Source organism: Stegostoma tigrinum, chromosome 7, assembly GCF_030684315.1.
Source record: "Stegostoma tigrinum isolate sSteTig4 chromosome 7, sSteTig4.hap1, whole genome shotgun sequence".
NCBI lineage: Eukaryota > Metazoa > Chordata > Chondrichthyes > Orectolobiformes > Stegostomatidae > Stegostoma > Stegostoma tigrinum.
Window position 1 is genome coordinate 60938511 of NC_081360.1, and position 27694 is coordinate 60966204.

Here is a 27694-nt window from a genome sequence, read left to right on the forward strand (position 1 = left end):
CTTCTTCAGAAATTTCTGGATTTCTGAAGAAGGGTCGAGGCCCAAAACGTCAGCCTTCCTGCTCCTCTGATACTGATTGGCCTGCTGTATTCATACAGCTCTACACCTTGTTATCTCGGATTCTCCAGCATCTGCAGTTCCTGCTATCTCTGAAACACCTTAAAACTATGCCTTCCAGTTTTGAACTCCCCTACCCTCTGAAAAAGACCTTAGCTATTCAGCTTATCTGTGACTCTCATGATAAAATAAACCTCTAAAAGGTCACCCCTCAACCTCCTATGTTCCACAGTCCCATCAACATCCTGATAAATCTTTTCTGAACACTCTCCAAATTAATAATATCCTCCAATAGCAGGGTGACTAGAAACAAACATAGTGCTCCAAAAGTGGCCTCACCGACATCCTGTACAACCTCAACATGACATCCCAACTCTTGTACTCAACGGCCTGAGCAATGAAGGCAAGTGTGCTAAATGCCTTCTTACCCAACATGTCTACCTGTGATGCAACTTTCAAGGAACTATGTACCGGAACATTAAGGTCTGTCTGTTCAACAACACACCCCAGGGCCCTACCATTAATTGTACAAGTCCTGCCCTTGTTTGTTTTACCAAAATGCAAGTGTCACATTTATCCTTAAACTCCATCTGCAACTCCTCAGCGCATTGGCCCAATTGATCAAGATCTCTTTCTAGTCTTAGATTACCTTCTTTACTGTCCAGTATACCTTCAATCTTTGTGTCACTCGCAAACTTGCTAACCATGCTTCCTAAATTCTCATATAGATTGTTTGCATAAATAACCCAGCATTGATCCCTATAGAACACCACAGATCAGAGACCTCTAGTTTGAAAAACAACCCTCCATTACCACCCTGTGTCTCATTTCATCAAGAGGATTTACTTATTGAAGACTATAACGTTTGAGCATTGCCTATGTCTGTGCTGATGACTTGAAATATCTTTTACTAATTTTTCATATGAGCTCATTCTGAAAATGATACATCTCTCAATTTCTCTTAACCAAATAGGCAGTTTGCTGGGACACTGTGCAATTATTGCCAAAGGAAGAATTAGTTAAGACTGATTTCTCAGTGGCATGATTCCTTTATGTTGTCCAGATTTAATTGTGCGCATTTCTGTTTTATGAAAGTTTGTTACTGGGATGTATTTAATTTGCTGGATTTTCTCAATATTGCATTTCATGTTAATCTTTAACTTTGGTAACTAGCTTTATATTCGGTTCACAATGTTGCTGTTGTTTATGCATTTATATTTTTTGGTGCCTGGTATTGCTGTATTTTTTGTGTGTGTGACATTTCTGTACTCTTGCTGAATAGTGTTTCTATATTTTTGATGTAAATTGTGACTGAATACTTAGTAAGAGATTGCCATATGTTTTTATCTATTTTTTTTCTGGGATGTGAATGTCACTGGCTGGCCAGCATTTCTTGCTCATCCCCAGTTACCCTTGAGAAGGTGGTGGTGAGCTGCCTTCTTGAACCGCTGCAGTCCCCCTGCTATGGGTTGACCCACAATGCCATTAGGGAGGGAATTCCAGAATTTTGACCCAGCGACAGTGAAAGAACAGCAATGTATTTCCATGTTGGGATACTGAGTGACTTGGAGGGGAACTTGGAGGTGGTGGTGTTCCCATATGTCTGATGCCCTTGTCGTTCCAGATGGAAATGCTCGTGGGTTTGGAAGGTGCTGTCTGAGGATCTTCGGTGAATTTCTGCAGTGTGCCTTGTAGATAGTACACACTGCTGTTACTGAGGTTTGGTGGTGGAGGGAGTGAGTGCTTATGAATGTATGCCAATCAAGGGGGCTGCTTTGTCCTGGATGGTGTCAAGCTTCTTGAGTGTTGTTGGGGCTGCATTCATCCAGATAACTGGGGAGTATCCATCACACTCCTGACTTGTGCCTTGTAGATGATGGACAGGCTTTGAGGAGTCAGGTGGTGAGTTACTCGCAGCAGTATTCCCAGCTCCTGGCATGGTCTTGTAGCTAATCTGTTAAAGTGGTGAGTCCAGTTGAGTTTCTGGTCATGATATTGTTGATATATTTGTTGATGATATTGCTGTTGTTTGGTGAGTAATGTTTTTTGTTTTTTTTGAAATGCACAGTCAAAAGCAATACCATCTACCTGAATATCACCACTTTACTTAACACTTGGAGAAAGCCCTTCTCTATTCCATCTTTAAGTTTGATGTAACTATTTGTCCCAGTTCCCAGTATTGATTGTTGATAAGCTTTTCATTGACTATTCACACAACTGAACTAAGATATTCTCAGCTTCAAATAATCCCTTCAAAATTCTAACTAAATGTATTTGATCTGGAACTTTTAATTGAAATCCTTACGCTGGGGTGACCTATTTCTTAATTTTTCTGAGCTAATCCCTTCCTATAAGAGAATGTGTTTTATGTATTTAATTTCAACCAGGATTTCTTTGAGCTGCAAAGCTTTTGAAGCTATGTTGTTTTTTCTAAAGAAAAAATAAATTCAATTCCTGGTTCTTCTAACTGACACAAGCTAATCCTCGTTAATATTTACTCTGTACACTTGTAAAACTTTCCCAATGCAAACAAATCCCTATTATCACTTCTGGAACTCTATCTGTCATTCTGAATTAAAGAGATCATGGCTACAAAAATACCACCAGATTAATTTCTAAAACATAGTCATTAACCCAGATAAAAATCCAAACTTTAAAATAAATATTAAAATATACATAATTCACATTACTTACAGTACATTTGTTATGTTTTTGATGAAAGTCATTGCCGCAATTTTGGCATACATAAGTGCATTACTTTTGATGAATGATATTGCTGTAATGAGTGACCAACACACAATCCTTATGGAGAAGAAGTCCCATTGGCTCATCATGTTGTGTGGCACTCCTACTCTGCTAAATGGGCAGATGTCAAATAGATCTAGCAAGTCAAAGCTGAACATTCATGAGGCACTGTAGGCCATCAAGAGCAGCAGAACTATATTCAATACTGCCTGGCATATTCTTTACTCTACCATTGCCATCAAACTAAGCAATTAATCCAAGCTCAATGAAGAGTGCAGGGGGCATGCCAGGTTCAGCACCAAGCATGCGTAAAGATGTGAGTGATAATGGGAACTGCAGATGCTGGAGAATCCAAGATAATAAAATGTGAGGCTGGATGAACACAGCAGGCCCAGCAGCATCTCAGGAGCACAAAAGCTGACGTTTCGGGCCTAGACTCTTCATCAGAGAGTGATGAAGGGTCTAGGCCCGAAACGTCAGCTTTTGAGCTCCTGAGATGCTGCTGGGCCTGCTGTGTTCATCCAGCCTCACATTCTATTATGAGTAAAGATGTGTCAACCTTGTGAAGGTACAGCACAAGGCTACTTACATATCAAACAATGCAGAGGAAGGGAGAGGTGGCTTGTTCTGGGGAGAACTGAAATTGGATCTGGATGAGCATTTTGCTTTATGGCTCTGTGTGATACTAATGTCACACCTGCAGCAATTTACACGGCAAATGCACTGCATGTATATCAGACAACTGACCGTGAATGAATGCAGGATAAAGTGAGGCCACAGTCAGCTGGGGATATTTCTACAGTCAATCAAGTGGTAAGTCTAGTTCCAGTTAGGGTATAGCCACAGCTATTCAGGCACTTGGTCCTTCCAGAATTCAGTGATCTGTGTCTTTTCAGTTTATGGACTGGGACCAATCAGTCCTGCAGCTCAATTGCATTTAATCTGGGGATTTCAGATAGATGAGTTAGGGTGCTGTTTAGACACCAATGTGAAGGGGTGGGCAAATATTTCCTGGAATGAGACGAAAGGATGGAAATTAATGGAGAGCAGTCATTGGTGATTCAGTAGAAGGAGGAGGTGAGGTGACCCCAGTAAATTAGTAGTAAGTGCAAAACGCTACAAGGGTGGGAGCAGCAATCTTTCATTAGTTGTGAATTTATTATTGCTTGAAAGGTAAGTGGTTCCAATCTGTTCTTCAGAAAATGTAGCTTTTGTTTCTTTCTTCTTAATTTTGCTGTTGCTGAGTAAAAATGAATATTTACAGCTTTTGAAAGCTTTCCAATACCTCATTCGTTAAGTTAGGTCATGTGGGATTCAGGATGAGCTTGTCAATTGGATATAAATGGGCTTTATGGTAGGAGTCACAGGTGGTCGTGGAGGGTTGTTTTACAGACTAGAGGCTTGTGACTAGCAGTGTTCCACAGAGATCAGTACTGGGTCCATGTTTGTCATTTGTATAAATGATTTGGATAAGAATATAGCAGGCATTGCTAATAATAGTGGATGGTGAAGAAGGTTATCTAAAATTACAAAGAGATCTTGACCAATTTGGTCAATGGGTTGAGGAGTGGCAGATGGAGTTTAATTTGGATAAATGAGCGGTTTTGCATTTTGGCAATACAAACAAATACAGGTCATAGCCAATTAATGGTAGTGTCATGGGTAGTATTATAAAACAGAAAGACATAGAGTTGCAGGTGTGTAATTCTTTGAAATGTGCATCACAGGCAGACAGGATGGTCAATAAACATTTTCACATGCTTGCTTTCATTGCTTAGAAGATAGGGTCTTCAACCATGTTGACCCATCTCTGCAATCTCCCTTTCCCCTCCTTCCCACTACAATTAAAGGGTTCCCTTTGTCCTGACTTTCTAACATGCTAGTCTCACCCTGTAAGGATCATCCTCTGAAATTTTCAACACCTCCAGCAGGAGGCCACCCCAAACACAGCTTCCTGTCCCTTCCACTGACAGCATTCTGCAGGGACAGTTCCCTCCATGATATCCTGATCCACTTCTCCATCACTTGTAACGCTTCTTCACTTCCCAATGGCACTTTCCCAAGTGATTGTAGAACGAGTAACACTTATCCAGCCATCATCTCCCTCCTCAATGTCCAAGGCTCCAAACACAGTTTCCAGATGAAGCAGCATTTCACTTGATAACAAAGTGTGGAGCTGGATGAACACAGCAGGCCAAGCAGCATCTCAGGAGCACAAAAGCTGATGTTTTGGGCCTAGACCCTTCATCAGACCTCTCTGATGAAGGGTCTAGGCCTGAAACATCAGCTTTTGTGCTCCTGAGATGCTGCTTGGCCTGCTGTGTTCATCCAGCTCCACACTTTGTTATCTTGGATTCTCCAGCATCTGCAGTTCCCATTATCACAGCATTTCACTTGTACTTTCATTTTGGTTTGCAGCATTGGCTGCTCACATTGTAGTCTCCCCTACATTGGCAAGACCAGGTGCAGTCTGGGTGTCCATTTTGCAGTACACATCCATTCTATCTGTAGGAATGACCCTGCCCACCCAATTACCATCTCAATAAACCTGCTTGCTCTCACGTACATCTATCTATCCTGGGCCTGCTGCAATGTTCCAATGAAGCAAAACACAAGTTTGAGGAACAATACTTCATTTTCCACTTAGGCTTTCTACAGCATCCAGGTCTCAACATTGAATTTAATAATTTAAGAAACTAGCCGTCTTATGTCTGCCTCCAATCCTAACCAGCAGTGGTTAACACCCCCCTCAAAGTGCCAGGGACCCGGGTTCAATTCTCAGCCTTAGAAAACTGTTAATGTGGAGTTTGCACATTCTCCCTGTATCAGCATAGGTTGCCTCTGGGCGCTCCGGTTTCCTCCCCGTCAAAAGATGTGCAGGTTATTTGGACTGACCATGCTAAATGTGGAGTTATGGGGTTGTGGAACAGGGTTTGGGTCTGGATGTGATGCTCTTCAGAATGTCAGTGTGGACTTGATAGCCCGAATGGCCTGCTTCTACACTGTGCAGATTCTATGATTTATCTGACATTCTATCCCCTTAACCACATCCCCCCACTCCAGCACCCCAGTGGATGTGTCATTTTGTATCTTGTTTCCTTTGAACTTAGAAGAAATATTTAATTCTCTTTTTTTCACACCTTAATTTACATTCTTTTTTAATGTCTTTTTTTCTTTCTCCTTTATTAACAATCCCATTGTCATTTGCATTGAGCCCATGTATCATCTGTCCTTTTGCTCCTCCTTTGCCTCTTGTCAAAATTATTTTTTTAAATAACTATTTTCTGATATCTTTCAGTTCTGACGTCATACCAGACTTGAAACATTAACCTTGTTTTTCTCTCCACTGATGCTTCTAGACCTGTTGAGTTTCTCCAGCATTCTCAGTGTCTATTTTTAACAGAACATATTTCGATATAAGATGGAGAACATGTCATGAAAGTTTATCACAAAGGCAGAAAAACAAACATTTGATAAAAAACATATTTTTATTGAACATAAAATATTGCATTTTTCATCCTCATAAAAGATGCATAAATATATTTGATAAAGCAGTAAGTTAAAACGTTGCTGATCATGTTCTTTCTGTCACATGCATTTATTTCAGAAGAAAACTCTATCGTCCACAGCAACCACAAATCTCCCTCAGGAATGTGGACACTTTTATTGTAAAGGAAAATGAAGTTATATTGAAGATATCAAGACTCAGAAATGATTCCATGCAGTGTTTATGTCTTCAGCGCTGGTCAGAACCCTAAGGTATCCAATGTGTTGAACAAGAAATATACACAGAGATAATAGGAACTGCGGATGCTGGAGAATCCGAGATAACAAGGTGTAGGGCTGGATGAACACAGCAGGCCACGCAGCATCGTAGGAGCAGGAAGACAGCCTTCCTGCTCCTAAGAAATATACACAGATTTCTACCCAGACAGGTGCCAGTCACTAGAATGGATATCTAAAATAAAATGTTTCATTTATCCACCTGAAGCAGAATTTAAGCTCACTTCATGAAAAAGTTTTCTAGAATGGTTTGTTGCAAGGAAGTCAGACCATTATCTGTGGGTCCTCAGCTTGCTTGCTCCCAAGAAACTAATTAACTTACCTGAATGTAGACCTGGCAGGAGAACACATCCAGTCTCCATATTAAAAAATCATTTTCACTTCTGACACCCATTTAATCCTGATGTTGTGATCCTAGATCTTCTTCATTCCCCAATTCAAAATTCTGAAGTCCACTGTAGCCCCAGGATCAATTAAACTTGGCATCCTAATGCCTGTGTTCCTGTACTCCTAAAACATCAGTGCATTCTTTGCATGTCAGAATGTTGCCCATGTTTTTGAGCACAGTTAACTATCTTCAAAGTTCACATTTTCTGCTATGGTCTAATTAATGCTTATAAAAATCACCTATGTCTGTTTGAAAGTGTGTAGCCACATCTAAATGTTCCTGTGCAAGCTGTGCAAAAATCACCATGATAAAGTTACCACTTAAGTGGTTGCACAAAAATGTAAAGGTTGCTCATGAACTTCAAAAAAGTCACTTATCACCTCTTCATCATACAAAGTACGTTTACAACAGGAACATTGTTATCTAAGCCATTCAATAATAAGCTGGTAGTAAATTAAAATTGCATAAATAAGAACTCAACCACAGAACTGTTAGACACATTCTGTTGTATCATTGTTGTTTAAACAACTGTTAATCAATGTTCAGCATATTGGTGTATGGTAAATTGAATTAACATGAAAACTGCCAAACAAATATTATCTGGGACTTTCAACATATTTGATGTAGTCGAATTTAGGTAGCTTGAAGGGAACTTCGCTCCACTTTTTATAAGTGTGTTTTTCGAAGTTCTTCTCGTCAATAAACACAACAAAGTTTTTGATTGACAAGCATGGTAAATTGACTCCACGATGGACCATCATTGTACCCCATGGCTTTAAAACAAAATGAGAAAAATACAGTTAGCTATATGACAACTAATTAAATAATAATTGAATGAGATATGCATTTTGTTAAGTCTCATTTTACCCGGCCACAGTTCTTGCAGTAGATCTCTTGATTTGTTTGGTAATCAAGACACTTCTCTTGCAGAGCTTTATTTTCTCGTTGACCGTATAAATCTCTACAAGAAAATTTTGATAATTAAAATTCATATTTAAGGTGAATTGAATTAAATATCCATCCTCCAAGTTACTGGTTTAATCATAACATTTAATAGTACCAAAACATAATTACAATAATCCATGTGAAGTATTATTTAACAATTCAGAAAAAAATGCTGTCTTTTATGAAATATTTGAAATGACTGGCTCTAGAAACATGTCACTTCTATTTTCCAAGTCAACATCAGCTTTGGCATCTGTATATCTTTGGTAAAATCTATTTGCATTCATTTTTGCAAAAAGCATTTCCCCTTTTTAAACCAAGAGCTAAAGACTGTTTGGTTTCCATTGTTTATTATTGTATAATGTGTTAGATGAAATCCTGACTATCAAGCCATAGAACCAAATTTCAAAAGGTGTGCGCAATCTTTGCAATATCACAATTCACAAACACCCATGAAAATTGTCGTTAGGGACAGATCATCCTGGAAAAACAATGTAGGTTAGTAAAGAGAAAAGATTGATAATTTAAAATGTGTTGTTGCAATTTTCATAGAGACTTATGGCTTAGAAAAAAGTACTTTGAACTTTCAGTCAGTAGCTAAAAGGATAACAAGATGTATTTCAAGATGGCTCCTGTAATGAAGGATTAAAAACACCATTGACTAAACACAATATCTATTAGGTAACATGTACTTGAAACCAAAGAACAAAATAACCCCTGATAACAAAGCTGACGTTTTGGGCCTAGACCCTTCATCAGAGAGGTTTAACCAGGTACAACAAAATTACCCCTTCCTATTTTTATCATGAGAGAAATAAAAAAAACACTTGACAGATATACACTAGACCTGCCCTTAAATAAACATTCAATTCATCCAGAAATACTCAGAAAAGAATACTCAGCCTTCTTTTTCTTTCTTAGCCTGGTAACATCTAAATATTCTAAGGCAGTGAGATGAATCTTTTAGACTCATTTAAAATTATCTCATGAATTTGAACTTTCCAATCCAAGTGCAAGTGTTCATCTGTATTCCTGCATGGTAAACCTTGTTTTACCTCTAGCTGCTGTCTCTGTCTGGACCCTGACAGATTAAACAATATTCAGTAATATTTTAAGGAAGCCAGTAAGCTTTCCATGTCTGCATAGATTTTCACTGGGTGCTCCAATTTCTTCCCACAGTCCAAAGATGTGCAGGTGAGGTGGACTGACCATGCTAAATTGCCCATTCTTTCCAACGGTAAGCAGCCAAAGTGGATTAGCCATGGCAAATGAAGGGTTACAGGGATAGGGTAATGGTGGGTGGGTGGGTCTGTGTGAGATGCTCTTCAGAGGGTTGGTGTGGACTCGATGAGCTGATTGGCCTGCTTCCACCCTGTAGCATTTCTATGACAGATTAAAGTATCCTTTTACAACTTGATATTTTTTAACACTGGGACTTAGAAAGCTGCAGACTGTCCACCAACATCCCATCAAACTGCAGTCTGTCCTCTGATATCCCACTTGATTTTCCATTGTCTGCAAGAAAGAATACTTTGTGTCTTCTTTTCAGCAAAACAATCAAGGTCTTCATTTAATGTTTAACCAGCAGATTACCCATGCCTGTTGTCAAAAGATCCACTTCATTTTATCTTAAGTCCCAAACAAAATGATCTTATAATCATTATAAGTGCAACAGTGTATCCTTCATTAAAAATAACTTAGTCATAGAATCATAGAGATACACAGCATAGAATTAGAACTTTCAGTCCGACTTGTCCATGCCAATCAGATATCCTAAACTAATCTAGTCCCAATTGCCAGCATTTGGCCCACATCCCTCTAAACCCTTCCTATTCATATACCCATTCAGATGCCTTTGAAATGTTGTAATTGTACCAGCCTCCAACACTTCGTCTGTCAGCTCGTTCCAAACACACACCACTCTGCGTGTAAAAATGTTGCCCCTTAGGTCCTTTTTAAATCTTTCCCCTCTCGCCTTAAACCTATGTCCTCTAGTTTTCGACTCTCTGACTCTGGGAAAAAGACCTTGACTATTCACCCTATCCATGCCCCTCATGATTTTACAATTTCTATAAGGTCATCTTTCAGCCTCCAATGCTCCAGGGAAAAGAGCCCCAGCCTATTCAGACTCTCCCAATAGCTCAAACTCTCCAATCCCTCGTATATCTTTTCTTTCAAGGTTAACAACATCCTTCCTAATGCAGGGAGACCAGAATTGAATGCAAGATTCCAAGAGTGACCTAACCGATGACGTGTACAGCTGCAATCTGACTTCCCAACTCTTATGTTCTGAATGTGAAGACAGCACGTCAATTAGAAAAGAAAGACAAGAGAGAGTCAGAGTACGGAGTAAACCTGAAGAACTGAAATTGCATTTATTTCATTGCAAAAGGTCTTATTCATAAGGCTGATGAACTCAGGGCATGTTTAAGAACCTGGGATTGGGAGACTGACCGCTCAATGTTCCCGTTTTAGATGGTATAGGAAGGATAGAAAAGGATGCAAGAAAGAAGCAGGGAGGTGATATTTTTGATTAAGGAATACATTTCTGCTGTAACTAGGGAAGATATTTCTGAAAAGTCATCAAGTGAAAATACATGGGTAGAAATTACAAATAAAAATGGAAAGATCACTTCGATGAGAGTGTACTGTAGACCTCCCCCCAACCCGCATAGTATGAGGGAAATTGAGAAATATGTAGGGAGATCTCAGATATATGTAAGAATAATAAGATTGTAATAATGGGCTTGAGATCGGTATGACAGGTCGGCACAACACCGAGGGCCGAAGGGCCTGTACTGTGCTGTAATGTTCTATGTAATTTATCAAATTTCTTCAAGGAAATTTTCTTTATCAGTATGTGGATGTTCCTACTAGAGAAGGAGCAAAACTAGACCATCTTCTTGGTAATAAGGTAGGGCAGGAAACTGAAGTAAAAGTGGGGGAACACTTTAGGTCAAGCGATTATTATTCTATTATTTTCAAAATGGTTATTGAAAAGGATAAGCCTTCCGTAAAAGGTAAAGTTTTTAATTGTGGTAAGGCAAATTTTAATGGTATGAGACAAAATCTTTCAAAAATTGATTGGAGTAGATTGTAGGTAAAAGGACATCTGATAAGTTGGAAGTGTTCAAGAGTGTGATGACCAGAGTTCACAGGCATTTTGTTCCTGTTAGAGTGGATGTAACACAGTAAGGAGCTAGAGGAACACAGCAAGCCAGGCGGCATCAGAGGAGAAGGAAAGTTGACATTTTGGGTCAGAACCCTTCTTCAGAAATGGGGGAGGAGGAAAGGAGCTCTAAAATACATAGAGAGAGGAGGGGTGGGGCTGGGGATGGTAGGTGGGATGGTGATAGATGAGTGCATGTAGGGAGTGGTGGGGATTGGTCAGTGAGGTTGGAGGAGCAGATAGGTGGGAGAGAGGTTGTGTCAGGTCAAGGAGGCGGGGATGAGAGGAAGGGTTGGTCATGCGATGAGGCCTGGGATGGGGAGATTTAAAGATTTTAAACTAGAAAAGTCCACATTGAGACGATTGGTTTGCAGGCTGTCAAGGTGGAATATGAGGTGCTGCTCCTCCAGTTTCCAGGTGGCGTCATTTGTGACACTGGAGGAGTCCCAGGAAGGACATATTGCTCAGGGAGTGGAAGGGGGAGTCGAAGTGGTTTGCGACCGGAAGGTGTTGTCGTTTGTTGCGAACAAAGCGTGTGTGCTCTACAAAGCGGTCTCCTAGCCTTGGACAAGTCCACACCAACCCTCACAGCATCCCACCCAGACTCATCCCCCTCTTACCCACCTAATCTCCACATCCCTGAACACTATGGGAAATTGAGCATGGCCAATCACATAGCCTCCAATCTTTGGACTGTGGGAGGAAACCAGAGCATCCACAGGATATCCACGCAGATTTGGGGAGAATGTGCAAACTTAACACAGACAGTTGCCTGAGGGTGGAATTGGATCTGGGTTCTTGGTGCTGTGAGGCAGCAGTGCTAACCACTGAGCCACTGTATCATGTATAACAAAGTGTGGGGCTGGATGAACACAGCAGGCCAAGCAGGGGTCTAGGAGGGGTCTAGGCCTGAAACGTCAGCTTTTGTGCTCCTAAGATACTGTTTGGCCTGCTGTGTTCATCCAGCCGCACACTTTGTTATCTTGGATTCTCCAGCATCTGCAGTTCCCACTATCTCAAGCTACTGTATCATATCTGCTTCTGGAAAAGCTATGGTCCATTGGGAATTGATAAGATGTGCATTGAAGGAATCTTGAGGGCAAGACTCTGCTTATTTTGTGATAAATTTTCAGACGTTTTAAGAAATCTTACTTGAACTCATCTGTGACATTGACGTGATGCATGTTTTCGATTACTTGAATATCTTTTCCTGAACAAGCAAGTTTGCTGCAGGTGTTACAGTGAAAGGTCACTTTAGAAGGATCACTTTTTATTCTTTTTGCCAAATTCCTCCTCTTTTTCATTCTGTGTTCCATGATGTTCTGCCACTGCCTTTCTTCTATCTGATCATTGGAAAAGCAAATTGGAGTTATATAACTGTCAAATAATGTTCTACGTTGTACATAAAACCATAAGATACAGGAGCAGAAGTGGCGCATTCAGCCTATTGGTCTGCTGCACCATTCAGTGAAATCATGGCTGATCTGATAACCTTCAACTCCACTTTTCTGTTTAACCCTTGATTCCTTTACTGATTAAAAATCTGCCTATCTCAGCCTTGGTTAGACATAACTCAGCCTTGACAGCCCTCTGTGGTAAAGAATTCCAAGAGGGTGATTCCACTACCCTCTTAGAAAAAATATTTGTCCTGAACTTTGTCTTAAATGTGTGACCCCTTATTCTGAGATTATGCTTCTGATCCTAGATTCTCCCACAGGAAGAAACAACCCCTTTGCATTTACTCTATTAAATCCCTTTGGGATCATGTAAGTTTCAATAAGGTCCCCTCTCATTTTTCTACATTCCAACAAGAACAGGCCCAGCCTACCCAACCTCTCTGCAAAAGACAGTCCATGTCAGCCATCTCTGGACCACCTCCAATACTAATGTAACCTTCTTTCGAAAAGGGACCCAAAGGTGTTCACAGTATTCCAGCTGTGGTTTGACTCGTGCCTTGTACAGTTTTTCAAAACTTCCCACTTTTATATTCCATTCCCTCTCAGTTAAAGGCCAGCATTTCTTTTGCCTTCCTTGCATGCTAGATTTTGTCATTTATGCAAGAAGATGCCAAAACCCCTCTGTTCTGTAGCTTTTTGCAATCATCCTTTACCCGTTCTTTTATTTTTCTTGCTAAAATGCATAACCTCACATTTCCCCAATTTATATTCCATCTTTTGCCCACTTGTTTAACCTTTCGATTTCCCTCTGCATCTTCACCATCTCTCTTATTTCTGTGTCATCCACAAATTTAGCTGTGATACATTTACTTTCCTTATCCAAGTCATTTATGTTGTAAACAATTGTGACCCCAGCACTGATTCCAGTGGCACTCCATTAGTTACAAGTTTCCATCCTGAAAGTGCTCACCTTCTCGCAACTCTCTGTCTTCTGCTAGTTAGCTAGTATTCTATCCCAAAGTCATGGACTCTTGTTTTATTAAGTAGTCTAATGTGAGGTACCTTATCAAATGCTTCCTAAAATTTGATTCATATACAATTATGCTTTAAAATTTACACATCTTAAATTGCACTTAAGTTATTATTGATTAGCTCAAATTTTAGTCATAATCATAAACTGCATTTGATCAGTAAAATTTCCTATTTAATCTGAATTTCGGAGAATTAAAGCATACAAGAACACTTAATTTTCCTGGGCACGTGGTTTCATTTTGATGGAAAAGGCTAGAAATTCAATGCAAAACCCCATTTTAAAATTATGGATCAGTTATTTCAGGACCACCTTTCAGATCCAACTATTGAGAAGAACGCTTTCCACAAAGAAGTATCATCAATTCAATGTGTGCTAAAATTCTTAAACTGTCATTCAATTTTCAAACTCAATACCTTCAATATGAAAACAATGAGCTTTTGAAACAAAGATGCCCACGCAGAATGCCAACAATCACCATCAAAAAGTAGTGGGGAGAAAAGCTAAGCAACAAATTACTGTTATGTTCTGTGCAGGAGGACTGGGGAAGAAAGAAAGTTGTTAGCATTTGAAAATTCCTTGATAGTTTTGTTTTTATTGCTTAACCACTCTGTCTGTAAACTGAAGAAACTACGATCTATGAAGATGACTGGCATTATTTTTGATTATTGGCTATTATTTTGATCAAAACATGATCAATTAAAATGCAAAAGCCGTCCTGATGAATGACAATTGCACAGTTCATGCGAAGTGCCTGACCTAAAAGCAGGATTTTTATTTGTCAATTGCATTTACAATATATAGTAATCCTACCAGATGACACAGCTGCATCAGATACTGTAGAGAAGTCTACACAGCCACAGATGGCTGAAGCTGATTCAGAAATTTTTTTTTCATCACATGCATTCCCTCTTGTAAATGCCAAAACAAATGAGAGGAAGAAATAACTTGCAATTTTTGGCACATTTCAAAATTTTAATCTAGCTTAAATCTCTATAGACTATTACAACTTTAGTACCATAAGCAGTGTTGTCATGTTAATAAATATGGCAGACAATTTGCAGACAGTAAGATCCCGCAAACAACAATGAAATAAACAAACAGAAGATCATTTTTAGTGATATCAGTTGATGAACAATTAATGGCTAAGATGTCCCTGTTCTTCTTTGTGTTGTGTAATACACAGAATTTTACGCTCACCTGAGATTGCAGAGAGAGCCTTAATAAAATTTCTCATTGGACAGATAGCATCTCTGACAGTGCAGCTGTCTGTCAGTATTGCACTGAAATTTTAGGCTAGATAATGTGAACAGTCTTTGCACTGAAACTCGATCTACAACCTTCTGAATCAGAGATGATTGTGTTACCACTGAAATTTGAATCTGTTCTAGATCACAATTGTTGACTGTCATAGTAGTAAGCGTGCTAATGTTAGTGAGAATTAATATGTGCAAAATGCCCGTAGCAGTGAATTAGTAGGTAGATATTGGGGAGGGGGAGGATCGTACAATGACCATAGTATTCATAAACCTCCATTTATTGTCTTAAATAAATGCAGCTGGTACTTCATAATTCAATAATACCTTGAGCAAAGGAAGTAGCTTTGATATAGCAGGAGTGTAATGTCAAACATTCCTGCACAATGATCAAAATACACAATATCAAATGTTAATGTTAAATTCCATGGAAACTGTGGTGAAACAGTATAAAAGTTGTTAATCCAGGACCTCTACAGTTACAGTGTCTGCTCAGGTGAAAGTTCAGCCTATTGCTCATTCTGAAGCACAACTTAGTTCATGTCACTTGATTACTGCTTAGGGACAGTTTATAAAGCTACATTTTCCGAATTCTACAACAGATTTAGCTGATCAAAACTCATTTAGGTTGGAAATTCAAATTCAAATCTCGAAAAATGCCATCAGCATTCAGAAAAAAAAACTGAAACGAGAAACTCATCTGTGAAATACTTCTGAGTACCTGTTTTTTGTACTCCTCTTCTGGCATTTCCTGCACTTTTTGAATTGCTGCATGCATCATTGCCTCACGGTAAACATTCACACTCTCACGTTCAAGAACTCCTGACCCCTCATTTGCTACTAAGGCATAAGTGCTATCGTCAGACCGTGCCCTTCCACGAGCCTGCAATTGAGCAATAGTAAGCACAGAATAAATGTATGTTTTTGAAAATTCTCAGTAAAGTGAGGCATCTAAGACTATGTATTTCAATGAAGAGAAAGGTTGCAAAGATAATCACTCTGGCATTACCTTGATTTTTTTCCTACCTTATAATGATTTCTGATGAATAACAATAACTGTATAATATCAAAACAGCATGTAAAAGAGTGATAAAGTAGTTTGAGCTTGATTTCAAATATCCTTGCTTGAAAGCAATACAATTATAATCCCTCAGAACGGAGTTGGTAGCCTGACCATCCATGAACATTGATAACCATGCATTTTCTATCTTAAAAGGTATGCCCAAACTATTTGCATGTTTCAGATAACCAATACCTTTTAAATAAGGAAATCAGCATCGTAGCTAATCATACCTGGAATGGTATTTTAGGTAGAAATTGATTGAATCCTTTAAACATAATCTGGGCCTTTATTGCCTAAATTAGTAATGCCATCTCCTCTGTAACAGACCTTGCTCCAAAATGTATCTTGCTCTTGTTAGCTCTGGCCAGGTTTACAGACTTCAAACTGTGGATGGATTAAATATATATGGCTGAATGAGACTGTCCAATTGGGATGGGCTGGTGGGAAGCATTGAGGATAGAACAGGCCAAAACAAAACTCCAATCACTTACTGTTTATAGTATCATGTTAGGTGGATCAGGGCAGTATTGTAGTAATTTATTACGTGCCAGGAGTTGTGCCGCAAACGTTATGGAGAACAAGGGAGGATGTGTGTGTCAACAGTGCAGTTTGAGGCTGTAGAGCAACTTGAAAAAATGTATGAGAATTTTAACATCCAGACATTTCATATTGGGAGTCATTGTGCTCAATGAGTACAGGGATCATGGATGAACAGAATCTGCTGCAAGTTAGGTTGTGGGATGCAAAATTCTTGGCACACAAATTTACAGAGAGTAGATGATGAGAGGCTGGTCAGGCATGTGTTTGAATAGTCAGTCTAGAGGTAACAAGGGCATAAGAATTTCAACAGCGAACAAGGTGAAGTAGGGCAGGTCTGAGTGATGATACAGATGGAAATCGGTGGAGTCACTGGCTTGGGAGCAGAATTTTTGTGGGACTGAAGCCATTTTCTTCAGTCTTCTCAATATTTTGCTGGAGGATATTTCTATATTTTCAATGCTAGATATGGGCAAGCATATAACAGAATTAAAATTAGACTGCAGATAGGTCAAGTGAGATAGCGCAAACGTAGAGCTGGGTGTTGTCATGCTGTCCATGTGGAACCTGACAATATGATTTTGGATTATATTGCTAAGAGGCAGAATGTAGATAAGAAATAAGAGTGGACCAAGGAAAGGTCCTCAGGGGGCACTGGAGGTTATGAGAGTGGAAGGAGAAGCCGTTGCAGTGATTCTTTATTTAAATCAATAAACAAAATGGAACCAAGGTGGACAGAGACCCTGGGTGATGATGGACACTCATTGTGAGGAGGGCACAATCAACCACAGAAAATACTGTAGACAGGTCGAGAAAACAAACAGGCATAAGTTCACCTTTGTCTCAGCCCCAATAACATATAACTTAAGAATTTGATAATGTGTTTCAGAATTGAAGCAAGAGTATAAACCTGGTGAAAAATATTCAAACATGGGATTTCCAAGAAAGACGGATACAAATCTGAGACAGGACACACATTCAAGAACTTTATAGAAGAAAGGCAGGTTGTAAAAGGAGTGATTAAGCCACTTCAGCTCTTCTTGCATAACTGTAACAATTTTTCAGTGCTGAATCAGACAGCTGAAGACATATGCTCCCAAAGGGTCTTGTCATAAGGGTTATATCTCAGGTCAAAAATTCAGTATGTTACCAAACAAAAATGTTTCATCTAACAATTTCTACATCAAATAAACTTACTTGAACCATAGCAATCTCATTGGTGACTAGACCATAACGGATTACAAAATTACATTCTTTTATGTCTAGACCTTCTTCAGCTACAGTAGTTGCAATCAGTAGGTTGATGTCTCCATTACGGAATTTAATCAGCACCTCCTTTTGTTCATTCTATTTAAAGAATAAAAATATATTGAGAATGTCAGAAATAGATAGTGCATTAATATAGGTTATATACAATATACCCAACATTTAGTTATATACCAACACATATCAACATTCACAATTATTATTAGGAAGTTGCTAAGACAGAGTTGACCTCATAGAATATTATAAAATCATGAGGAGTACAGATAGGATTAATAGTAAATGTCTTTTCCCTAGGATGGGGAATTTCAAGACTATGGGTACATTTTTAAGGTGAGAAGAGAGAGATTTAAAAAAAAATATGGGGGTCAAATTTTTTACACAGAGGGTAGTTCACAAGTGGAATGAATTTCCTGATGATGTGGACACAATTACAACAGTTAGAAGTCATTTAGATAAGTACATGAATAAGTAAGGTTTAGAGAGATATGGGCCAGGAGAAGGCTAGTGGGATTTGGGTTTATGTTCAGCATGGACTGGTTGGACTGAAGGGTTTATTTCCATGCTGCTTGACGCTATGATCTCCTAGATCCAATATTGATTTTAGTGGCTGAGGAAGACATTAAAGTTGAATAATGAGACGCTGATTAATTCTGACATTGAAGTAGAGAAGTGTCTTTTTTTTAAAGTTATAACTCAGTAAGTCATTATGTTATGTTTATACATGATACAATTCGAGTTTGGCCTCGCTAATTTTTTGCTATTATGATGTAAATAAAATACAATGTTATGCAAATTCTGATGGTTTTTAGCTTCTCCCTAATTAATATGGAATTCTGTTTTTCAATAATACAAGAATGTTTAATAAATTTAAGATATGCAAGAAAAAATATTACAGTAGAAAAATAATCTTCAGCAACTTGTATTTAAGGTCTTTAAGTCATAGTTTAATTAAGTCAAATTTGAATGAATAGCATGACAGTTGTCTCCAAGGTCAAATCTTCAATGTCCTGCATGTAAAATTATAGTCATGCGTATAAAATTTTTAATGATGTGGTCATTTTTACACTCTGTTAACCTAAATTGCTAAAAAAAATTACCATGTTGTGCACCTTTTAATTCACCTCCACATAAAAATATGTATACAAACAAATCTGCTTGTCTGTAGTTAATTTAACCTGTGATAACAAAATGCATACTGAGGAAGTTTAACTAAAACTACCCATGCGACAGATATTTTTCAGAAATCACAATTTATACTTTTGCATCCCACTCCCATTTGATACAATGCCATAAAGAGAATGTACAGTAAGGAAGTAGTGCATAGTGTGGATCAATACTCTGTTGAGATTCCACTTAATGCTTTATAATCCCTAATTTTTTTTTCACATGATATGCACGTTACTGGCAAGGCCAGCATTTATTGTCCATCCCTAACAGGTAGCGATGGTGGGCCAGCTCCTTGAACTGCTGCAGACTGTTGAGTATAATTACATCCAAAGTGCTGTAAAAAAGGCAGCTCTATGATTTTGATCCTGCGGAGAATGAAGAGACAGTGATGTAATTCCAAGAGAGGATGGTGTGTGATTTGGAAGGGAACTTGTAGGTGTGTTCCCATGTATCTGTTACTCTTGTTCTTCTAGCTGGCAGTGATCATGTATTTAGAAGATGCCGTTGAGGGACCTTTCACTGCTATGCATCTTGTTGATGGGATACATTGTTGCCACTGTGCATCTGCAGTGGAGGATTGTGAATGTTTATGTTTGTGGATTTGGTGCCGATCAAGTGGGTTACTTTGTCTTGGATGGAGTCAATCTATTTGAGAGTTGGTGGATCTGCACATGACAGGAGCATTCCATCATACACCTGACTAGTACATTCCGGATGGTGGATGGATTTTAGAGAATTAGGAGGTGATTTACTTGCAGAAAAATTCCCTGTTGAAGCCACAATTGCTCCAGTACAGTTTTTGACCAATGGTAACCCCCAGGATGTTTATAGCTTGAGATTCAATGATGTTAGTGCTTTTGAAAATCAAGGGGCAACAGTTATATTCTCTGGTGTTGGAGATGATAATTGCCTGTCGGTTGAGTGGCATGGGCAGCATTTGCCATTTATCGGTTCAAGCCTGAATGTTGTCCAGATCTTAGGATGCCCTAAATATCTAAGGAGTTAAAAATAGTGCTGGAGATTTTACAATCATTAATGAGCATCCTCACTTCTGAAGGAAGGCCATTTATGAAAGAAGTGAAGATGGTTGAGCCAAGGACACTGCCCTGACGAACTGCTGCAGTGATGTCCCTTGATTAGGATAACTTACCTCCAACAACCATTATCATTTTCCTTTAGGTTTGGTATTATTCCAAACATTGGAGAGTTTGCCCCCACCCGACCCAATTTCCATTGGCCTCAATTTTGCCAGAGCACTTTGATGTCAAAGACAGTCACTTTCATTTCCCCTTTTGAGTTTAGTTCTTTTGGCCATGTTTGAACCAGGGCTATAAACCGGTTGGGAGCTGACTGTCACAGGTAAAGTCCACAATAAGCATCAGTGAGCAGGCTATGTCTGCTTGCTGGCACTGTTGAGGACACCCTCCATCTTTTGGTTGATAATTTAAATTAGATTGAGAGAGTGAGATTGACTGGATTGAACATGTCCTGCCTTTTTACGGACAGGACAGGTCTGGAATGTATTCCATATTGCCTAGTAGATGCCATTGTAGTACTGTACTGGTAAAATATAGGTACTGGTACAGGTAGTTCCAGAGTACAAGTCTTCAGATTGTCAAGGATCTTATCGGGCCCTATACCTTTGCAGCACCAATGCCTTCAGGCATTTTTTTGATATCACATTGAGTGTATTCAATAGCTTTTGTGATGTTGTGCACCTAAGGAGGAGTTTAAGGTGGCCCATCCACTTGGAAGTACTGCTTGAAGGTAACAGCCAATGTTGAGTGATAACAAGGTGTACAGCTGGATGAACACAGCAGGCCAAGCAGCATCAGATGTGTTCATCCAGCTCTACACCTTGTTATCTCAGATTCTCCACCATCTCTGAGCTAATGTTCAGCTTTGTCTTTTGAATTGATGTGCTCGACTCCTTCATTTTTGAGGATTGGATATTTGTGGAGTTTTTAGTTGTTTGATTGTCTATTACCATCCAGGACTGGAAATGGCAGGACTGCAAAGCTTTCATCTGATCCATTGTTTGTGAGATCATTTAGTTTTGTCTATTGCATGCTGCTTCAACAGCTTGAGAAAAAGGTTTACCTGTTTAGGTAAATGATGCTGCTCCTGTCATGTCTTCTTGCACTCTCTATTGAACTAAGCTTGATCCCCTGACTTGACGGTGATGATAGAATGGGGTAAATAAGTCAGGCTATAAGTTTCAAGATTGTGGTAGAATACAATGTTATTACTGAAGGTTGTCAAGTTTTAAGCTGCGATGTCTGTTCTGAATTCCATTAAGCATAGTGGTACAGCCTTTGGACATGGTGGAAAATATACCAAGTGTGAAAGTGGAATTTCGTCTTTACAGGGATAGCACTGTGTTAAATTTCCATGGTAGAGCTGAATATCTATCACCAGGTCATTAGCCTCGGGTTCTAAGTTACTTGTTCCGTGATTTCACCACTATACCACTATTCCCGATAATGTATAACTATGTGAAGTGTTTTGTGAGAAGTGAAAATAGGGAGGGGTTTTCCTTTCCCTGGTGTGGCATGAATGATGATGAAAAGTATGAAGAAAATTACAAAAAAAGTCAAGAATCTATATGTTAAGAAAAGGTTTTGCAATTTTCCTCAAGCTTTAAAAGAGAAACTTAAGAATCCTGCTAATGAGCAACAATTTCCTTACTTTCATGAATTTGCATCTCATTAATAACCCAATTTGTCTTATTTTAATGCCACTTTTAATTCTCCTCTTCCTTTCTATGAAATTGAGCACACAACTTTCTAAAATGTAAATCAAAGCAGGTACCTAGGCAACTGCAGTTTGCTGATTGCTTATCAAGGGCTATAATCCAACCGTTTCTTCACAATTCTATTCTGCTCTTTATCCAAGCAAGTCAGCACAGGCAAAAGACTGGCCTCACCACACCATTACGCCTGCTCTGGGTCCAATTCACACGCTGCTGCAGTCCTTCAGCACCTTACTTCAGTCAGTGATACTTAGAACCTGCATTCTGACAGGTCGCTTTGTACAAGGACACACATATCTCATGTAACTGCACAGGATTCATCTTCTAACTTTTAGCTTTCCTCCTTGGTGCTCACTCACTTTATGTTTAGTTGGTGGCTACAAGCCTCTGACTACTTTTTTTAAAGCATCTTCACTGACTTCAGTGCTGCCAAGATCTGTATTGCTTATGTTGCTTTTCAGCACACAGGATTTTCAGTGCTCATTCAGAATTCCACCTCTGTGGCTGCAATCAATTTTCAATGGATTGGGAGGGGCAAGCAACTCATCACATTGGGGAGCACTGAGCCATCAGGTGCATGAGGTGCTATTCTGTTAACCTTAAGCCTCAAATATCTCTGGCCTTAGATATCATCTCTTCAAAAACTTAATTATTACCAAAATGTACATCACATTTACTGACAATGAATTCCATCAGCTTTCTTCCCCATACTCCATTATTTTATTGATAGTTGTCTGTCCTTATGTTCCTGAAAGGGTCACATTGAGCACATGGAAAGTTCTGCACATGCACACATTATAAAACACCCTCCTAGTGAAAACACATCAGCCCCCAAACAAGCGCAATAAATATGAGCAAATGGGATGGAATGTCATCATTGGCAAGGCGTACTGCTCATGTACATTTCACGCATACATACTGAGAGCATTTCGGGATGTCAGCAAATCTTTTATCAATGTCCAACTGCATTCTTTTGATCCACAGAAATATTTACTGTGACTCATGTTCTAATGCTGTCTCAGATTTGCTGTCTACTCCTTCAGTACTAATCGAAATCAGTAATTCACAGAGTGAATAAAAATAATCCTAAAATAGAACACGACATGGACATTGCAGTCCATTGAAAAAATACTCTTAATATTACTGTTTCCACCCTTCTAACTCATATTTACTCCAATTTGCTCACCCCTCTGAATACAGTAACATTAATCTTCTCCAGTAGTTCCAGAGTGAGTTTTTCAAAAACTTTCTGATACTCAATATACATGACTTCCACTGCCATTCTCCATCCATCATACTTATCCCTTCCTCAAAACTTTTGATCTGTGATCTGCTGATAAAATTTGTCTCACATCACCTGATCTTATATAATACATTTTATTTATTTTACTGATGATTATCAGTTATACTGCTTCCTTCATTGACTCAGCATTCATTTTTATCTGATTACCGTTCTGTGAAGTGTGGCTGGACGTTTGCTAAGTTAAAGACACTATGCAAACATAAATTGATGTAATGAAAAATGAAACCAATATGTAATTTGTAAGAGCCATAAGAACTGTGGATGCTGTAAATCAGGAACAAAAAACAAAGTTGCTGGAAAAGCTCAGCAGGTCTGGCAGCATCTGTGGAGGAGGAAACAGAGTTAGCATTTCGGGTCCGGTGACCCTTCCTCAGAACTGATGGTGGCTGGGAAAACGTCAGTTTATATACAGAAAATAGGGAGGTGGGTTGGGTAGGGAATAAACGATAGGATAGAGCCCAAACAGAGAGAAAGACAGTTGGACAGACAAAGGAGTTGCTGTAATTTGTTGCAATTTGTAAGAGTCGTGAGATCATTATGAAGGAAGTGGATTTCACATTTGCAGGAAAACATTTTACCTGAGTCATGTGTTTGAACTGACTGTTACTGCCAGCTCCAGTTAAGTAATGGGCCTTAATTTCAAACTCTTTAAATTTCTCATTCTCTTCTATCCATTCATGCAGAGCATGTGCATTTTGACGTGTCTTTGTAAAGATAATGCCTCTTGAGTTTCTTTTTCTGGAGAATTCTTGAAGTATAGTTGTTCGTAATTTTGTCAGTTTTCCGTTTTCATACTCAGTCTTTCCAGCAAGAGTTTGAAGCTTTTCTTGTTGTTCTGAAAAGGCAGATAATCTTTTAAAATAAAGTTAAATCATTTCCACTCTTGTAAGGCCAATAACTTTTATTCCTGAATTTCTGATATATGCTTAAAGCCATGGAATTTCATCATTAGTTAGCATCATTTCCTAAAATTTACTTTTGAAATGTTAATGTCAAGCATTATTAAGCAGGATATGCATGAATTTGGCCACAAAACAAAACATCTTCATTGAAACCAAATCATTTACTTAAATCATATTCACAGATTAGCTACTGCATTGATATGGAAATTTTGTTTCCTACATTTACCATCCTTCTGGATTTATATGCAAGAAGCGGGAGCAGGAGTAGACCACATGGCCCCCACAAGCCTGCTCAGATATTCAATGCAATCATGGCAGAACTTCTGCCTTCAATTTACTTCCCTAGCCTTTCCCCATAATACATCCTCTACATGTCAAAGAATATTCTATCTCAGCTTTGAATATACCCAGTAACTGAGCAGTCTTGACTGTCTGGTTTAGCAAATTAAAACCATCTGTGTGAAGAAATTTCTCCTCATTCGTCGTAAAATGAATGATGCTTATCCTGAGAGTGACCCTCAGAATACACGACTCTCCAGCTAAGACAAAGGTCTTCTCAATGCTAACCCTGTCAAACCCCACCAAAATATGTATCTTTCAATTAGATTACTTTAAATCATGATGAAAGTGTTAACAAGTAGGAAATTTTGCCAATTTAATGCACGAAGTAAGAAAAATGCCTTTCAATAATCAACTGCTTTTAGAAACCTTAGAGAAGGAGTGTAACTTGTCAAGTATTGGGCAAAGAGTTACAGAGTCATAGAGTTATACAGTACAGAAACAGACCCTTTATTCCGACTTGTCTGCGCTGACCAGATATCCCAAACAAATCTGGTCCCATTTGCCAGCATTTGGCCCTTATCCCTCCAAATCCTTCTGGTTCATGCACACATCAAGATGTTTTTTAAATGTTATAATTGTGCCTTTATGAGATCAAAGAAGACCTGCTATAGAAGATATTGCTGTCTCTGTACTTTCTTGCATTTGTCTATATGTTAAAATTATGTCCACTATGCCTCTTGATGGATGGAAACCACATTGTGACTCCAGTAGGACCAACTGCGAGGAAGCATTTAGGAAGGTTATTGCAATGACCTTCCCTGTGGTAGACAGCAGGAAAACACCTCTAGTTATTATTATTAGCCTTTTCCATTTTCTTGAATATAGTCACTATTGCAGTGTCTCAGAAATCCCCCAGAATACCCCCTTCCTTCCAGATAAAAGAGATGAGGTTATGTATTTGTGTCAACAGTGCTTCTCAACCATATTTCTGCAGTGAATCCATGTGGACTGGTAGTCTTGTTTATTCTTAGTTGCCAGCTGGCCTTTTTAACCTCATCTGGACTAGGGTTGTGCTGAAGTGGTGGGCGTAGTATGCAGTGGAATGTATTCAAGGACACCTACATCAAGATGAGTGGGTGCTTGAGGAGATCCTCAAAGTGCTCCTTCCAATGAATGACAGCTGGCTGCATCTTTGTCCTTGACTGTTCTTAGTTCTCAGCATTAGGCAACCTCCCCTGACACACCTTCTCATTATTGTGCCATTTTCACTCTGTTTTGCATCGCCCCATCAACTTTTTTGTCATGTAATTCGAGTCTTATGTCTTCACAGAGCTTCTCATTAGTTATTTTTCAATGCTTTTTCACAGGAAACCCAGAGGAAAACAGTTTGACTGCATGTCCAACCAAGACAATCTTATACATACATTAGTGTCTACATCAATTGATTTGAGTTTTTTTTGATGAAGTAACAGACAGGATTGATGACTGTCATTCAGTTGTTGTGTGTATGGACTTTCAAAGGGTGTTGATAAATGACCACATAATTGATTAAGGCATTAAAAGCACAGTGACATCATAATTTTAAACTGGTTAATGGACTGCAGTTAAAAAAAACAGAAACCCTGTTCAAAAAATTTTAATTTGGGAATAGTAAACATGAATGGGTAGTTAGCTTGTACATGAATATTCACTAAGCTTTTCAAGAGTATGCTACATATTAGAAGGACATTACCATTAAATAGACTGATCAGAAATCTATCTGTATCATCCAGTTTTGACTTCGGTATGTCCTCATCATCATCCATGACCTTCTTTCTTTTCTCATCTTGATAGAAGTCTGTGAGATAATTGTATGCATCAATCATCCTTATGGTATCATTAATCATCAGGGCATCATTGTATTTTCTTAAATGCTCTGCACAGACACGCAGTTTACGATTCTCCTCTTTGGCTCCTGTGGAAAAAGAAGTGATATAATTCACAAAAAGTGTGTATGAGTAAGCTGAAGTACAGTTTAGTCACTCAACTGCTTCCTAAACTGAAACAATCTAATGACTTTACCATTATCCTCTGACAATACTGTTTAAAAGATTCACTGATAAAGACCCCAAATTAATTTGTCATTGTACAAAAATATTGCAGATATTTCCCCTGACTTTTAAGAATAAAACAGATGATTCCTTTATTTGTGTAACCCGAGCCCATGTATTGGTTAGATCAGTTGACTGGATAGTTGGTCTGTGATGCAGGATAGTGCCAACAACATGGGTTAAATTCCCACACCAGCTGAGGTTACCATGAAAGTCCCACCTTCTCAACCTCGCCCCTCGCTGAGTGTGGTGACCCTCAGGTTAACCATAACCGGTTCTCTCTCTGTCTCTCTCTCTATGTTCCTTTGGGTCAATGGCAAATATTCTTGACTAGAATAAGAATCGCAGAATTATGATAGCACAGAAGGACACCCTTCTACCTATCATGTCTGTTCTGGTACAGAGAGCCAGTCTCCTGCTTTATCCCCATATTCCTAAACACCATGTCTATCCAAATAATCATTCAATGTCCTCTTGAATACCTTAATTGTCTCTGCCTCTACCACACTCCCAGGCTGTGCATTCCATATCCTAATTATTCAGTGTGAAAAAGTTTTTTTTTCCCACACATCACACTTAATTCATTTTCACATTACTTAAATCCATGTTCTCTTGTTCTTTTATTCTTTTACGAGTGGGAACAGCCTCTCCCTATTTACGCTATCCAGCCCTCACATGTTTTACAAACATCTCCTTCTATCCAAGAACAATCCCAACTTCTTCATTCTGGAACCACTTCCGGAAATTGTTTCCGCAATTCAATCCCATCTTTCCTGTATCATGGTACCAAAACTGAGTGCAAAGCTCCAGCTGAGATCTACCAGTGTTGGGTGACAGTGTTCTAAAATACCAATGGATCCAACATTCAGCCACGTTAGAAAGCATTCTGGTTGCTGCCAACTTGGGCTTGATTTTGAGGTGTTTCATGATATCATCTGCCTGTTTCACTGGAGAAGAAATGTATTATAGAAATTGGGGTGCTGTAATAGGATCCCGACTATAATTTTGAGTTAAATTGTGTATCAAGCACATTCCTCCCACTAACTGGTCTAAACACTTGTCTAACAAATGTCAAGAATTTTGCTTTAACTGTTATTTTTATGAGACCAGGAGGAACAGGAATGTTCATCCTGAGCTAGAAAGGATGTGGGAATAGGCATTTGGCCCTTGATTGACAGATGCAAATATACTAATGCCTATTTCAGTCATGGGCCCTAGATGCTTATTCTTCCTTAAATTTCAGTCTTTAGTGCATTTTTATGCATAATTTGTGCATGAATGCCATGCTCCCATATAATGATTAAATGTCTGTGTTAGAATAAAAAACATCGAACCAAAAGATCCACAGAGACATATTATTTATGTTTCTTTTTATGCTTTCTAATTTTGTGTAAGTTTCTCCATTGTTTGTACGCAATTGTAAACATGATCTTAAAATTATACCTCATACAGTTAATAGTTAAAATAGCAAAACCTCTTCATACAAACCACATGAAAAGTTTGGCTATGATGTCACAGAAAGATATAAATAGTTAGAATAATGTCAACTATGGTGGTTAAGA

The 27694-nt window shown here is 38.8% G+C and overlaps 1 protein-coding gene across 3 annotated transcripts in view; it reads right to left on the reverse strand.

Annotated features, from left to right (window-relative positions):
* Window positions 1–6326: 6326 nt before the first annotated feature.
* The window catches only part of ifih1 (interferon induced with helicase C domain 1), a 133183-nt gene continuing 111815 nt past the window's right edge, over window positions 6327–27694 (reverse strand). For 2 of the 3 annotated variants that reach the window (XM_048534939.2, XM_048534942.2), the window contains exons 10-16: window positions 25775–25996; window positions 23437–23693; window positions 17568–17717; window positions 15492–15653; window positions 12240–12430; window positions 7841–7934; window positions 6327–7746 (exon numbers count right to left, since the gene is read on the reverse strand). In XM_048534939.2, coding sequence (XP_048390896.1) covers window positions 7570–7746; window positions 7841–7934; window positions 12240–12430; window positions 15492–15653; window positions 17568–17717; window positions 23437–23693; window positions 25775–25996 — 1253 coding nt within the window. In that variant the 3' untranslated portion in view covers window positions 6327–7569. The remainder of the gene's footprint in view (window positions 7747–7840; window positions 7935–12239; window positions 12431–15491; window positions 15654–17567; window positions 17718–23436; window positions 23694–25774; window positions 25997–27694) is intronic. The other variant, XM_048534940.2, reaches the window with a different exon arrangement.